The sequence below is a fragment of the Anabas testudineus genome, chromosome 1 (genome assembly GCF_900324465.2).
Source record: "Anabas testudineus chromosome 1, fAnaTes1.2, whole genome shotgun sequence".
Lineage (NCBI taxonomy): Eukaryota > Metazoa > Chordata > Actinopteri > Anabantiformes > Anabantidae > Anabas > Anabas testudineus.
In genome coordinates, this window is record NC_046610.1 from 4,104,131 (window position 1) to 4,120,161 (window position 16,031).

A 16,031-nucleotide genomic window follows, 5' to 3' on the forward strand; every position below is an offset into this window, starting at 1 on the left:
TGCAGAGCGTTAACACGCAAAGACGTGCACAAAGTCACGCACACCAAACAGACCTGTTGATGCTCTGCACAGACACATACGAGTCCTCTCCACCTTTGTGAACAAAGTTTTATGAGCTCTGGCATGAACTGGATGCGACACAGTCAGTAGTGTGATATGCATCCAGACAAACAGATGGTGACATGTACATTCGAATAGTTACACCTCTTCTGTTTTGTCCTGATGCTGCATAATATGCTGCATAACAAAAGACTGTAGGTCACCGTGGCAACAGCTACCAAGGCAAATGGTCATGTTGGCTTTTTAAAAGAAAACAAAAACACTAACACACCTTATAAAATTGAAAATCTATTCGTCAACCCTCCCATGGTGGGATGGCTGATTGCTTGGATTTTTTTTTTTTCCTCCAATTTGTATTTTCTGCTTTTCAGTCTCGTCGCAGGATCAAATCCCCAGCGCACGCCACACGGGGATCTGAGCATTCATGGCAGGCCGACCGCTGAGACTGACTGTGAATATCAGTGGGAGAGACAGAGTCAGACACAGAGTGTTGGTGTTGGCAGAATTTGCTCGTGTTGCCCTCGGCTGCATTTCTGCATCTTCTCACCTGCAGCACTTCTCAATCTCTGCCCTGCACTCCTTCTGTCTAGTCTGTCCTTTCTTATTCCTTCTCCTTTTTTTTATATTATACTTATTATACTTTATTTATTTTAAAGAACGTTTTACCACCTTCCTCTTTTCAACCAAATGTCGTACTTACTTCCTTCCTTCCTCTGTCAGGTATATTTTCGATTTCTGTTCCGATAATTTACTTGACACTACAAGTGTGATCACACAGTTTGGTTTCTAGTGAAGGAAACATAGTGGTTATTTCAGAGAAATCCATGTGACTCATAAGGGTCAATAACTAACCATGTGACTCAGTGTTAGTGGAAAACATTTGTTATCTAATGAAAGATCTCAAAATCAAAACAATTTGATGCAGACTTTCATAGTGTCTCAACAATCTCCTGTTCCTAAGAACCATGTCTGTGTCTGTTGGATGGATTACCTCATAATAATAAAAATGACATACTTTACTGGTCCTCTTTCAGAGGTTGTTGTTGGACGGTTGTTCAAGGCTACATCTCAAAGTAGAAACTAGGAGGAACCAGGAGTCGAGCCACTGACCCTGGGGTTCATAGTGAACTAAATTAGCTAGGGCAGCCCCACATGCCTCTTCTAATTAATGTTATGTTCATGCTAGCACCATCATAGAGGCATAAACATTTCAGAGACTTTAGTTTCTTCACGTCCTTTGTATATTTTCTTTTCTTGGTGCCATCGGTCTAATCTACAAAAGTGTAGTAAAACATGATAAAACCTCACAAAAACATTTTATGTGAATGGAGATTTCATCAAAAACCAGAAAAGAAAGAAGTAAAAGTTATGGAGTGTGTGTTTTAGCAGGTTAGACACATTAAACAAACCTTTTCTCCATCTTCTGACAGAGTGCTGTTCCTCAATGAATATATAAAAATCCGTTATATTGCCTCTCCAGCTTTTATCATCTATTGCTTAAGTTGACTTGACTAATTGCAAACAGCTAAACCACATGTCTACCTGAGGAGGAATGAAACAACTGATTTAGGAAAAGTTAGTGTCTGTTAATCTGATCTATTAATTGGTGGTAAACTAAATGTTGAACTGTTTTCATTACAGTCTGCCGCCATCGTGTGGCAAATATAGTCACTGCAGCAGATGGAACTCTTCAATTCAACAGGCAAATATTGCACCTGTCATTCAGTAGTTTTTATGTTTTTTTTATACGGCTAAAACCCAGATAGACTTCTAGACACTGTTAATGTGTCCTCAAATTGCAAGACACCATCCCAAATTCTCCAGATGTGGGTCTTTAGCATCATGAGTATATACTGTACACTAAACTGCAGTTGCTCACATGTTGAAAATATGTGCTTTGGAGTTTAGTTGATGCATCCTTTAGGTTGATATGAGGTTACAGCAGACAACTGAGCAAAGAACAGTAGTGCAAGTGGAATATTTTCACTTCACACAGAATTTGTTCTACCCTTGTGTTCTGGGCACGTTTTCTTTTCTGTGTACTTATGCAGCTGTGTCTATTTATGTGTGTGTGTGTGTGTGTGCATGGGTGACAAGTGGTCATCAATAAGACAGAGCGTGTTTCAACCACAGCTGCAGCATGACTACACTTCCTGTGAGGTAGGAGTTTGTCACTTCTTTTCATAGGCTGTTTGAGCAAAGACCCCGTGGACAAGAACACATGCATACGTGGTGAGTAAAGCAACTTTTCTGTGAATAAAATTATTGATTGTTCGTCTTCTGTTTTCTGAGCTGTCAATACACACTACATACAGGTTTCAACTTTTTGTAGATGTCCAGGATACAGATGTAGCTGCCGTATCTGCAGCTCTTTATTGTCTCCACATTAAATGTACCTTGCAGCAGTGGTGTCAACAGTGGGTACTGCTGCTTTTGATTATGACCGGAATTTTGTTTAAGACATGCTGACCACCACTTTGATGTTGATCCCTTTGTGGCTGATATTTCAACAAGTACAAGATAAATCAACAAGTACTGATTTGCATTCACAAAAGAGGTTAAACGTAACTTTTAACCGTCCATATTTACCCTGGTGGTTTGACTGTTGATGCCCCACATAACAGTGTCAGTGTTTTTTTTTCACAAGGTAAATAAACCTAAAAAAAAACTCTGTGCCGTGTCCTAGATTTGATTTTTTTTTCCATTTGCAACACCTTTTTCTTTTAATTAAATGTATTCCTCTCTTCTAGCTTATTCACCATGGAGGCTACAGCGAAGTATGACTTTAAGGCTACGGGTGATGATGAAGTCAGTTTCGTGCAAGGACAGCAAATAAAAGTAAGCTGCATTTTTTTTATTTAACACAAGTGGTCACAAACTAGGAAGTTATTTACAGCTGAATGTATGATGAATATTCATGTGTGGAGTGTTTAGACACAGTACAGTACCAGTAGCATTGTCATTCAAGTGCAGTTTGCATATTTTGAATTGTTGTGCACTTTTCCATAGTTTGAACAGCTATTTTTGAAATTGTGTTATGAAACTGCATCATGTCGCCCAAATTCAACTTTAGTTCCTATTTGCACTCAAGTCTAAAGGTCTGTATACGTGACACAGACACAGAGAAATCTTATATTTAGGGGACGGGACTGTCGTCTCTAAACCACCAATTCTCTTCCTACTTGAGAAGTGTTTTATATGTTATAGTAACATGTATACTTGTTTTGTTCAGCCTTAATTAAGAAAGTATAACGACAGCAACAGAAATAATTTAGGATAAAGTGCAGGAAAAGCTAGTAAGACTTCACCAAGCCCACAACTACCCCACAGGCACAAACCACAAAGTCACACATACTCGCATTGTAAGACTGAGGAGACTAATTTTATGCTTGCACAGGTCATGAAACAATTTCATACTGAGAACAGCCAAAGTTGTGAGAGTTTAAATTAGTAACATTCAGTATAAAATGTGTCTGTAGTAACTGTACTTTATGAACTGATCCAGCTTTTGAGTCTATAGTATATTCACTGCTTTTGTACCTGCTACCCTCTCTGTCAGATCCTGCACACCACTGGAAACTGGTACAAAGCAGAGATCAATGGGGCTGAGGGATTTGTACCTAAAAACTTCATCGACTTTCAGTTACCCAGGTAAAACCGTCACCCAAAGACATAGAGATAAATATAGACAGCTAGACGCCTGTCTGAAGTCATGCATAAAAAAGAACAATAACACCGTATTTTTTATTTGCTTTGATCTGTCTTTGCATTTATTTCTAACTGTATTTTTTCTTATTTCACCGACTGTTATAAATAGCTTCATTACCATGCACCCCGTCCTCTTCTTTTGCCTTTTACACTTTCTCATATGTCCCTTATCCTGCCTTATTCTCTTATTTCTCCTTGTTGTTGTGATTAACTTCTTCATTGCCATCACTCTGTTCCTCTGTGAGCTTATTTTTCCTAATGGTAGCATTTGTCACCCTCTACCTCCCTCGTCCATGACTTCAGCTGGTACCAGGAAGACGTCAGTCGCAGTGACGCCCAGGAGAGGCTAATGCCGCAGCCTTTGGGAGCCTTCCTCATACGAGCCAGACAAAATGCTGGCCCGGGCAACTTTTCCATCTCAGTCAGGTTAAATCTGAGTGTGTGTGTATGTGTGTGTGTGGATCCTGCAGTTCATGAAAAGAAATATTTTTGGTTTTGAGATGTCAAATAAGTTGTGGGCTCAGTGGGCGAGAGAGAGAGAGATTGTAGAAGTGGAAACGGGGGTTTTTAAGTAGAAAGATAGAACCTGAGGTGAGCAGCTACTGGAAGACAGTACAGAGATATAAACAGCAGTGTGACATTTCCAATCATCAGAGGTTTGATTGCACTTGATGATTGTGGTTTGATGCTAACCCTGTTAGCAGGTCATTGCAGAAGTCGAGAAGAACAGTGATTAGTGCCTGCATGCCTGAGAGATGGAGGAGATGTAGTCAGGAATATCATATCAGGAATGACCTGCAGCACACTCTGTGGGGATGATCACTGAAGACCCCAAGTTGATGCTGATGTTGTGACGTATGAAAAAAGAAGCAGAACTTTTGACCTGGAGAGACTGAGTGAAAGTGTTTCAGTTTTGATAAGCAGTTTTGACGACGGCCTCCACTGTCAGACCCTTTTGTCTGTGCATTATCACCTATATTCTCAAATAGAAGGTGTGAATTAGCTTTCATTACATCATATTCAGAGACCTATGGTGTAGGTGAATGTAGCAGTTCTAAATAAATGCAACAGAAATAAACAGCAGGTTAATGTGGAAACAGTGACGTCAGATCAACAGGATCTTGTTGACTGAACATCAAAGGCTAATTTGTGTGACAGTCAGCAATGACAAACCTGAAATAGCTGTATTGACAGAAATTAAAGGGGAGGGCAAAAGTCACAATGTGGTAAAGAGTGAAATAAAGAGACACTGTGTCTGCATATTAGAAAGAGGTGGAGGAGAGGGACCGTATATGTGTGAGGGAGAGACTGAACGTTTTGTAATTTCATCTCTGCTGGGAAGTTTTAATTTTATCATGTCACAGTGGTATAATCTCCATTTTTGTCAGCACATTTCTGTTTCTCTACCAGTTTCAAAATGTGTCACTGGGCCTGTTTGTTCTGAATAGCACAAATTCAGCCTTTACACACAGTTAAATTAAAGAAAAAAGAATTGATAAAAGAATTACAAAAGGAAAAGAGGTGAATGTGGGAAAAAGTTAACATTTTTTAAACCACTATTCTCTTGTAGACATACAAAAGATGTGCAGCACTTCAAGGTGCTGCGGAACAACAGGGGTCAGTATTCTGTCTGGTCAGAAAAGTTCCCTTCTCTCAACCAGCTGGTGGATTATTATGAACACAACTCTGTCTCCAAACAAAGTCAGATATTCCTGCTGAGGGCGCCACAGCAGGTAAGAACTGCAGCCATGCTGCACATTCACTCAGTCATGTTAACACAAGATGATGAGGAGACCTGTAGGAGGAGATCAGTCATTACGAGCAGTGTTAAACCGATGTGAGGTTAAGAATAGTTTTTTGGATATGAATAACAAAATATGTTAAAACTAAAGAAAAGTGTTTCATATCTCACCAGGAGAAAGGAAGCACACACAAGGGTTCACCTCTTCCCGTTCCTCCACTCCCCAAATGCCCACCTACACCCTCCCCAAGAAAGGTACTCAACAAACTGTGTGCATGTATTCAGAGATGGTTTTGTGCTTCCTGTCGGTGTGAATGACTGTGTGGAAAATTCTATTTTCTATGCAATAAAAAGAGGTAACTCGATGTTTGCATACGCCCGGGTCTCATCCTGTATGTCTTCCTCCATGCCCAGATCAATACCTCCGCCTCCTCCGCCTCCTCCGCCCCCTCCACCCCCTCCACCCCTTCCGCCCCCTCCGCCATGGTGCTGGTCAAAGCTCTGTACAATTTCCATGCTGAAGAGCCTGACGAGTTGGAGTTCAGCACCGGTGATATTATCCAAGTTTTGGACAGTTCGGACGAGACGTGGTGGAAAGGCCAGCTCAGAGGCAAAACAGGACTGTTCCCCACAAACTACACAAAACCAATCTGAGGGAAACACACCAGGGAAGACAGGTTTGATTCCAGACTAATGTCTAATACTAATTTAGCAACTTAACCCTACAGGAAGTCACAACTTAACTAACAGGAAACGACTCTGCGTCTTGTGAAAGAAAGTGTTTGGAATAAACATGTTGACTAACACAGACTCATACACACATACCGCCATACTTTCCCATCTTGTTTAGGAAAACTTGAAATGGGGCCAGTGTTATTAAACTTATTTATAACACAGTAATTCCAAATATATTGTGTTTGAATGCTGTTTGTTTGAAAAAGTGTCATCTCCTTTTAAAAGGTATTAAAAAAGTCAAACCACAAGTTCATGTACTGTATTTATGAAGTATGTATTTATTTTTAAAACATCAACTACAATATACATACTTTAAACATTTAATTTCAAGACATACGCGTATTGACTATATATATATTTATTCATCTATCCTGTACAGTGGGGCGGCATATTTACAATCATTTACTTAAAAACAGCATAGAAGTACTTATACTTGGGTATCTTTACTTCTACTCCACTACCTTTGACAGGGAAATATTGTACTTTTTTATTAACCTGCTACTTGTTACTTTGATTATTTGATTACATTACATTTTCTGTGTGTAAATGTAAAATATTTGACCATATATATATCATATAAATTATGATCCAAATGTATATATTTACTGTCAACATTAACAGCCCAAAATGTTTGCACAGAACTATTCAGGCAAATACAGTATGCTGCATTCAAGTATTTTTGTGTGAAGCTTTCATTTAATCAAGTGTAATTTTAAACATCAATAAAAGTACAAATAAAAATCAATAAAAGATGTAAAACATGTGACTTTGCTTTGGATTTGTGATTCAACAGAGTAGTTTTAAACAATCCAATAAAGGAGTATTTTTAATTTATTTCAGATTTTTCTGTTGTTTCTTTGTTTTTGTCAGAGGGTATCACATAGATCTATACGTTTTGTGTCTTTATGCAGCTCTGCAGTTTTCTCCTCTACAACCTGGTGTAAGAATCACCCACATTATTATAAATCAGTAGCTGTTCCAGTTGTATCTGTGTGTCAACATTTAACACTCATTAAATGCAGTGTGCAGAGTGTCATTCATGTTTAAAGCCGTGAGCTGTGGCTACATGTACATCTCAGGATCCAGTTAGAGGCCTGCGTGTGAAGAGAAGCTTTTATGGAAATGAAACAAAGAGGTTGAAATTATTTGTCAGTTTAAACTTGTCATACTTCCTTGTGTTATGTGGCCTTTACAGAGTTTCCAAGGAAAGAGAGACTGGTTACAGCCCTGACTGTTTGCACAGAACCAGTCAGGCAATTGCTGAATGCTGAATGCTGCATTCAAGTTCCGCCTTAAAGTGGGTTCAACTGGAAAATCAGATGTTTTTTCACCTATTCTCAGTGAGACTTTCAAGGCTTCATCTTACACTTAAACAAGCCAGTACTGTTTTCTTTCCACCGGCCCCTGAAGGCACCATTAGTTTCGCCCCACCTCCCTCTCCACCTCCCTCCCTCCCGGCCAGGTAAGAAACCTTCCCCAGCGCTGTTCACCTGTCCCGCTGTGAGCCAGAGCCTGCGACCTCCAGGAGGGGTAAGCGCAGCCATGGCCGAATCCCAGCTCATGTGCATGGAGGACGGCCACATCGGTGCCAAAGTCCCGGAGACCAAACCGGAGTTTTACTACAGCGAAGAGCAGCGCGTCGCCATCGAGGAGCTCCTCAAGAACGGGGACGGTGCCTTCAAGACGCGCCTCAAAGAGGACGACGTGACGGACTTTCTATCAGCCAGAGAAGTCAAAATGTTGCTGAACACTTTCAAACAGTATGAATCTGAAGATGACAGCAGCAGCAAAGCGGCCAAGTCCCGCTCGGAGCAGGACCCTCCGGGCAGCGACGCGGACTCGGGGGTCCATTCCACCTACTGGCCCCAGATGTCAGACACCGAGGTGCCGCCGCTGGATATCGGCTGGCCCAGCGGGGGCATGTTCAAAGGGGTGACCCGGGTGGCCGTGCACACGCACCCACCCAAAGAGAATGGACCCCACATCAAGGAGGTGGTGCGTCGGCTCATCCAGGAGTCCAGCAAGGTGAGGGGGGCACTGATCATCCCATAATAAGCAGAATAACAGTGGTGAAAACACACGTAACCACTAAACCAACATGAACTGAGAACAGTTTATTTTCCTTTCGTTTTGATAACACTGCAGTTCAAAGGTTGAATGAATGGTGAGTATCCTGAATGGTTGATGGGTGGATAAAAGGGTGCGTAAAGCTGCACATGGTCCAAATACATACATTTGATAAGAAAAGAGTTGTGTGGCTGGTTGGAGTCTGTCAGTGGTGCCACAGCCTGGTACTCAAAGTCAAACTAGTACTTTAACTAACAGTAGCTGGATAGTTCAGCTACATGCATAATTGCATATATTCATATACATTGAGTTAAACGCCATTCAACTATATTTATTCTATTTTAAGCCATAAAATGAAAGGAATTTTTTTTTTTTTTGTCTTTATCTTTTTATCTTTTGTTTCTCTACTGTAATTGGACTCTCTCTGACTAGCCCCTATTTTCTTTCTTTCTCCACTGCTGGGAAGGCATGTCCGGGCAATGCATCAGTCAGCCAGCGTGAAAGGTCAACCTCATAGCTGACCTTTATATAGTGCTTGTGCAAAAAGGGTGGGCGTTGCTGAGTGCTCACACAGAGACAGCATCATGTGAACAAACCTGAATCTCAGCTTGAGGAAGGATCTTCACGACCATACTTATGCAAATACTTGACACTGAGGAGTTCGAAAGACAAAACCTGTGGTTTTACTTTTGATTTGTTCAAGCAGAGAGTAAATACACACCCTGCTGCAAGGGTGTGTACAAATCTGCATTCATTTCAGTACTCTATACAATGCTGATGTTCCTTAGACTTTCACTAACTGAAGTTAATTTTTGGCAGTGTGAAGTACAGTAATTGGAAGCTTGCAAAGTTACATTACAATAGTTTCCCCAACTCAGTGTCATCACCAAAGATCTTCTTCCAAATCGACGAGTTAAAGTCGGTTTTACTTCTATAGTCTCTACAAAAAACAAGCTTCACAGCATATGATGTCATATAATTTTAGAGCCTCACTTCAGATAAGCAAACCTAAGTAGTTTTTAAAAAAGGATGGATCCTGAGGGAGACCAGACTGTGAACGTGTGCAAACACAGTAGCACTGAGGGTGACGAGGTTGCCAATTAAAGAGTTTGCTGTGTGTATGCTGTGGTAATGTGTTGTAATAATAATACATTTTACTCTTCTACCTGGTGTACTGCTACTTACCAACACAAACTTGTTTCTTTGGCTACAAGGTGGCTCGTAGAGCTACAAAGACAAGCTTCCCTTTACAGCCTAACACAAAGGGGCTAAGGTCCAGACCGGATGCAACAATGTTTGAGTGAGTAATGCCTCCACAGTAACTAAGGGCCTGCAGTGGGTCTGAGTGCTTCAGTTGTCATGTTGACTCATAGACTGCCAAAGCTCAGCTGAGTCATCCGCTCCACTCGCTCACATGAACACAGTGACTGACTCAGCTCGGCTCACGCTGCCTCACCGAGCCTCTTTAAAGCTGGGTTAGAGAGTGTGTAAAATCCTCAGTCAGGGGTTAGCTCTTCCCCTGTTTCTATTGAAATCTCCTTCATCCCTTGGTTCTTGTGTCATTGTGTTTCTTTCACTTCTTCTTTCTCAGCTGGCACTTATTCATTTTCTTTTTTTATGGTCTCCCTCTTGTTGCTTCTTCCTGGTTTTCACCTCAGAGGTGTTGCATGTGCTAAAAGTAGATCTCTGACCTCTAAGCTGCTGCTCCTTTCCCTGTTTGTGTACTTTCACTGACACAGAAAGTAATTTACAGTAAGCATATTTCACTTTTCCTTTACTTCCTGGTTGTTCTGCCCTCAACCTATTATCTATTATTATTATCGTGCAAACAGAAGGTATTTGTCACCTGACTGTGTTGTTTACTAGTTCACTTTCTCTTTTATTGTAATAAGAACTTTCAACCCATTTCATGTACTTCATGGTTCTCTGTCTCTTTGGGCATTTCCCAAAGTTATATGATGATGATTGATATTCACCTTTGTAGTGTGTATTTATCAGCAAGACTATTCTCAAAATAATAAAAGGCACACGCTTGAGATAACACGTGTTGCTGAACCTGTTCTCCAACAGATTGATCTTTGCACTTACATATATACGTTCTCCTTGCTGGTTTCTTTCTGTTTCCCTCGTTTGATAAAGATCCAGGCTGTACAGTACACAGTACCAGATAATGTCCACATGTCTCAGCTCGCTCCTCTGTTATTTTCCTCAGAAGTTTGTTCAGCATTTTTCCTCAGTGAGACACTGCATGGAAACAACAGGTCTTCTCTGTCTGACAGGGGAACATTTGCTGTTAATGTTAAGAGACACTTTTCAGTGATGGGGGTTTTCAAGGAACAATGGAACATGTTGATTCATGTTCTTTATAAGCATTTCATAAGAGACATAATATTTTACATAGCACCAGTCTCAGAGTAAAGTTACTTACACAGGACATTTATGGAGGCAGAACAGTGGTTTTAGAGTCAAGTATCCATCCATTTATTATCTACACCAGTTGTTCTCAATTGGTTTTTAATCATTTACCCTCTTTGAAGGGTTTTCAGCACAATACCCCTTAACCTGTGTAAAAACGTCTAGTAGAAAAAAAATGCCTGTATAAAGACAACAACATGGTGCTGCACAATGAGTGTCAGTTAAGGTTTCACTGCTTCCAGCTAATTTTTAATTTAGTTGTTTAACCAGTTACAGATAAATGCAGGTAATTTAATATTATTCTGGTTTTCCTGCATACACAACTACTTCCTCTAAGGAATTCGTTCATTTGGTAAAAGTACAAACCTCTGCTAATCCCAGCACTCTCATAGCAGAGAAAGCAAATGCAATATGGGCACAATTATCAAGTCAGACACAGATTAAGTGCTAAACCCCTGAACTGATCTCCTTCTGTTGTTGTAAAGCTTTATCTCAGTGATGTGCCAGGTTGCCTAGAACACAACAGAGGGAATTTACAGTGGTTTTCACCACTGTTTCAAGACCTACAGCTGATACGCTTTGAACGTGGCCTTACTGCTGTGCCCTTAGGGTGTATGTAGGTGGCAGAGAGCTTCAGTTTAACACCTGCTGGTTTCTTTGGAAACCTTTGGAAACCATCCTGCCTGTAGGCATTGTACCGTTTTTTTTTTTTTTTTTTTTTATGTTTTATTTTCTTTTTGCATTTTACAGCGTGAAGCATGTAATTAAGATCTTTCTGGCACGTTAATCATTAATGGGTCATATTAAAATATTTGCAAAATAAGTTTGTTTGCTATGTAATGCACTAACTTTGGTTTTTAAGTATCCATTTGTGTCAAAGTTGTACTCAGAATGTAATTAGCATGTTGGAATTGGCTTATATACATGGTACTGTGTCACATTACATTATTGAGCTGTTCTCAGAAGTGGACTGGAACCCGGACATCTTTGGATCTTACCCAGAGGAGCTGTATAAGACAACACAAATGTTACACATAAGAAAGTGTAAAAATGCTATGCTAGGTTGCGAGGACTATGTATATAACGCACAAAAAAGGACACTGTGAAACCACAGTCTAATTGTCTCTAATCTTGAATAGTCGCTAACTGTGTTTAAGTTGGGCTCAGAATGTAATTAACATGTTTTGGCTTTTGTTTATGCTACTGTGTTAGGCTACAATTACATTAATCTGATATTACATGCACTTGAACTCTGGGCAACCTTAGATATTACCAGCAGGAGCTGTATTAGAACATTTTAAATGTTGTTTTTCAAATCTATCTCCGTTTTTCTCCTGCAGGTGATAGCGATAGTGATGGACATATTGACAGACCTCCACATCCTACAGGATCTAATGGATGCAGCCTGGCGTCGTTCTGTGCCTGTTTACATCCTATTAGATGAGCAAGGTGTGCCACACTTCCTGGATATGTGCCACAGGCTGCAGATTGGCGCTCAGCACCTTCGGGTAAGAGAATTTTTTCATAGGTGTGTGATGTAGCACAGCACTTGTAGCAATAAAGTGACCCTGGACACCTACAGACATACTACAACTCCCATAAAACCCACCATTCAAAAGTTTATGACAGTTTGGCTTTATTGGTTCAACAACAGAAATTACCTATTTAAAGGTTGGAAACCCCACCAGGTTTGGTGCTTTTTATGCAGATTTAGCTCATCCTGAAATGTCTTAGACATAAAAGTCAAGTACCTTCTATGTCCAACTCTGGTGCAATGTCACCATCTTGACACTTCTGACTGTGTTGTTTTACTGTGTAACTTCAGAACATCAGAGCTAGAACACTGCAGGGAATCGGCTTTGGCTTGTCCTTCGGCAGACTGCCTGGTTCACTCTGTAACAAGTACATGCTGGTAGATGGGGACAAAGTCTTGTTTGGCTCTTACAGGTGAGGTCTAAATATGTGTGAATGTTTGTATGTGGATCAGTTTTATTGTTGCTTTATACAGCAATTGTTTCCTGTTCCCTTACAGAGAATGTGTGTAATGCATATGTTGTATTTAACTCTGTACTAAGCAAACTCAGGTTTCTGAATTTGAAAGATGTGACTACAGACTGAGGTCAGTTAGCAACCGATGTACATCACATTATATTCATCAAACAGAAAACTACACACAGTGGCTTTGTAACAGAAAATTTAACCTTAAACCGAAAAAGGTACGTGACAAGGAAAACACCTTTAAACAGTAACTCTACCCAGTCCAATAATCCTGGTTGTGCTGCATTCTGGTGGTTTCTGCTTTTTCTGTCACATCGTGCACTGCAGCACATCACACTGTTCTCATCCAACCACATGTTTATAATATCAGCTCTGCGGCCATATTCTGATTCCGATGTTTCTTCATTACTTCATACTGATTAACTCGAATAACAAATCATATAAGTTTGTCATTATCACTAATAATATACTTTCCAAGTTTAATTGATCTGGAATATTGGTATATTGGTAATATATTGCTTGACAAGACATCAAAACCCTGTGATAGTGCCCATATGTACTGTCTGGCAGCTGTCCAACCACAATTTCAGCAATTGGATCAATAAAGTATGTCATTATTATTATTATTATTATTACATTTACATTAAGTCATTTAGCAGACACTTTTATCCAAAGCGACTTACAAATGAGGAACAAGGCAAGCAAACGAAATCCTATTATTATTGAAATGTGAAAGAAACAGCGACAATTGGATGATGATGCAGAATTAGTGTGGAAAAATAAAGGCACAGTCGTTTAAAATCCCACAGTATTAGTAATTGCAAATACTCTAGGAAATCACAAGGTTCAGAAAATGATTTTCAAGCACATTTCATGTGTATTTTCAACAGAATATCCAGACTAACACTAACACGCATCAAGACTAAGTTACTTAGTGGTAGTTACTACTAGTAATATGGTCATAGCTAAAACAATACAGCTCTAGCAGTAAACTCTCTATCCTCAGGTGTTTTATGTTTGAACTTCTTGTCAACAAACATGACTTTGTGTTTGATGCTTGTGTGTTGTTGGGGTGGCAGTAGATTAGTTGGTAGAGCAGAACCTCAGGGTTGGTGGATTGATCCTTTGTTGTTATGTCCTTGGATAAGACATGAAAACGCCAGAATAGCACCAACATGACTGTAAGTGGTCCAACAACAATCAATATAGCATGTCATTGTTATTATTTGTTTGCTGTAAAGTCAGTGGACCCATGAGGACACGCACTCTGATGGTCTAACTGTCGTTTCATTTGTCTTGTCAGTTTTTCTTGGTGTACGTCTCGTATGGACCGAAACATGATCACCGTGATGACGGGACAGGTAGTCGACTTCTTTGACCGGGACTTCCGAGAGCTTTATGCTGTCTCAGAGAAGTTGAACCTCTACAAGGAGTTCCATGTCAGCCCACCTGCTGCTAAGGCAGCCGGCGTGACGCGATCCAGAGCAGAGTCCATACGCCCGCCACTACCAGCAACCACATCCCGCTTCCAAGTTAGTTTGGGTGACACACAGAATACCAACATCCAGGTGCCTGCACACAAATACTACAACCCCAAATACCTGTTGGCACTTGGGGAGATCCCCACGTCCACCGGGGTCTCTGCAGGGGCCAGGGCCTATGAGAGGTTCAGTTCTGGCTGAAGTTCTTGAGGACATGGACTCGAGGAAGACACGACAGGCCAGTAGCGAGAAGATGGGCCAGCTTAGTCCATTGCCTTCGGAAGCACCGAGCGAAATATTCCAAAGCCCCAACAGGATCACGCAGGACAAGAAGAGGACGTCTAAATTGAAGAAACTCTTTAGCCGGAGAACATCCAGTAAGCTTTCTGTTAACAGCTTGACGAACAGTGCATGCCCCTCACCCACAGAAACTAAACAGTTTGATGAGAACGAGGACAACTTTGAGGTGATTGTGAGATCTCCATCCAAAATCAAGAAGAATCCATCTAAACTGGGTCGGAGGACAGACTCTAAGCAAATGCTAGACACTGCACAGGACAATGATAGTAAGTAAATGTTGGGTCTAATCTAACTCTTGAGTAAAATGATCGGTAAGAAGAGAGTTAGTTTCGAATAATGCTGGTTTAACTAATATTCCCATACCAGGTAGTATAGTATAAGACTAGTTACTACAGGTAGCTAAAACAGGACAGCTTATAAATAACAGCAGTGTCAGCTGATTGCTCAGGTAGATAGGCTGATGACATCACAGGTCTCCACAAGTTTGCAAATAAACTTTGAATCCTCAGTATTACTTTTAGATTATTGGTAAATTACTTTACAATACAGTGTTTACAGATGCTGTGATGAATTCTACGTCTCCTCTCCTTACCGATATCTGCTTTCTATAAGTCTGTCTGTTTTTTTTATACAGGTTTTCAGAGTAAACGTCGATCAAAACAACCATGTAAAGTGTCTTGAGGTGAATCTGACACTTTCTGACTGCTAAACAGCAGTTACAGTCTGAAGATGGACAACAAAAGGACTTCTTTAAGACCAGAGGAATGTACAGTCCTACTGATGAAGTTTGTATGTCTGGTGCCAAATGCATAATCAAAAAGGATTGTAGGAAAATGTATCTCTAACCTTGGTGGGGTGCAGAAAGGTGTAATGTGATAACTTTCAACTTCTTTGTTGTGAACCTTGTCGGGGGGCCTGCTCCCCTAGTTTATTATGTTTAGATTAGTGCACAAGATATGAAGTAAGTCACAGTGGCCTTAGACAAGTGGACAGATTTTTCCTGATCCGTCATTATTTGGAAACCTGAAATTCACCTGCCCTTACAAGAACCAGTTCTGCTGTAAGAGCCACTCAGGACTTTGTCAGACTGTGTCAGCTGTGCACGTTTCAACACTCAAGTGTTACTTGTGCTTTACTGTACTGCAAACCATTATTATTTTTGTATGTTTTATATGTATGTAAATGTATGTAAATGTTGTCTCATGGACTAACAGGTTGTGGATCTTTTTGTTCCAGGGCCAAAAAAGGTTTTAAACACTTGCAATATTGTTCGGTGGACCAGAAGCACCCCATGTCATGCTTTTATAGTTTTATTCTTCATTAGGACAGGACAAATGATGACTAATAAAACATGAACATTTTATTTTTTAATCACCAAAATTGTGTGAAATGAGTGGAGAAGATTTTGTGTATGTTTATATACGTTTTTTAAATGGGAAGCATCACTTTGGCTGTAGCTCCACCTGGTGGATACACACAGCAATACCCCAACATAAAAGCTGTACAGTTGTTGCACAACACAAACC

General features: G+C 40.4%; 2 protein-coding genes across 2 annotated transcripts; both read left to right on the forward strand.

Annotated features, from left to right (window-relative positions):
- The first annotated feature begins 2,253 nt into the window (after window positions 1-2,253).
- grap2b (GRB2 related adaptor protein 2b) lies at window positions 2,254-6,433 on the forward strand. The gene is made up of 7 exons (XM_026358817.1): window positions 2,254-2,292; window positions 2,811-2,898; window positions 3,620-3,711; window positions 4,072-4,194; window positions 5,339-5,501; window positions 5,684-5,764; window positions 5,924-6,433. The coding sequence occupies exons 1-7, from the start codon at window positions 2,282-2,284 to the stop codon at window positions 6,161-6,163; spliced, it is 798 nt and encodes a 265-aa protein (XP_026214602.1). The 5' UTR covers window positions 2,254-2,281; the 3' UTR covers window positions 6,164-6,433.
- A 1,273-nt stretch (window positions 6,434-7,706) lies between these two features.
- On the forward strand, window positions 7,707-15,934 carry fam83fb (family with sequence similarity 83 member Fb). The gene is given in 6 exon segments (XM_026359646.1): window positions 7,707-8,269; window positions 12,067-12,234; window positions 12,552-12,673; window positions 14,028-14,343; window positions 14,345-14,771; window positions 15,140-15,934. Coding segments are annotated over 6 exon segments (1,563 nt in total). The 5' UTR covers window positions 7,707-7,786; the 3' UTR covers window positions 15,187-15,934.
- Window positions 15,935-16,031: the final 97 nt, after the last annotated feature.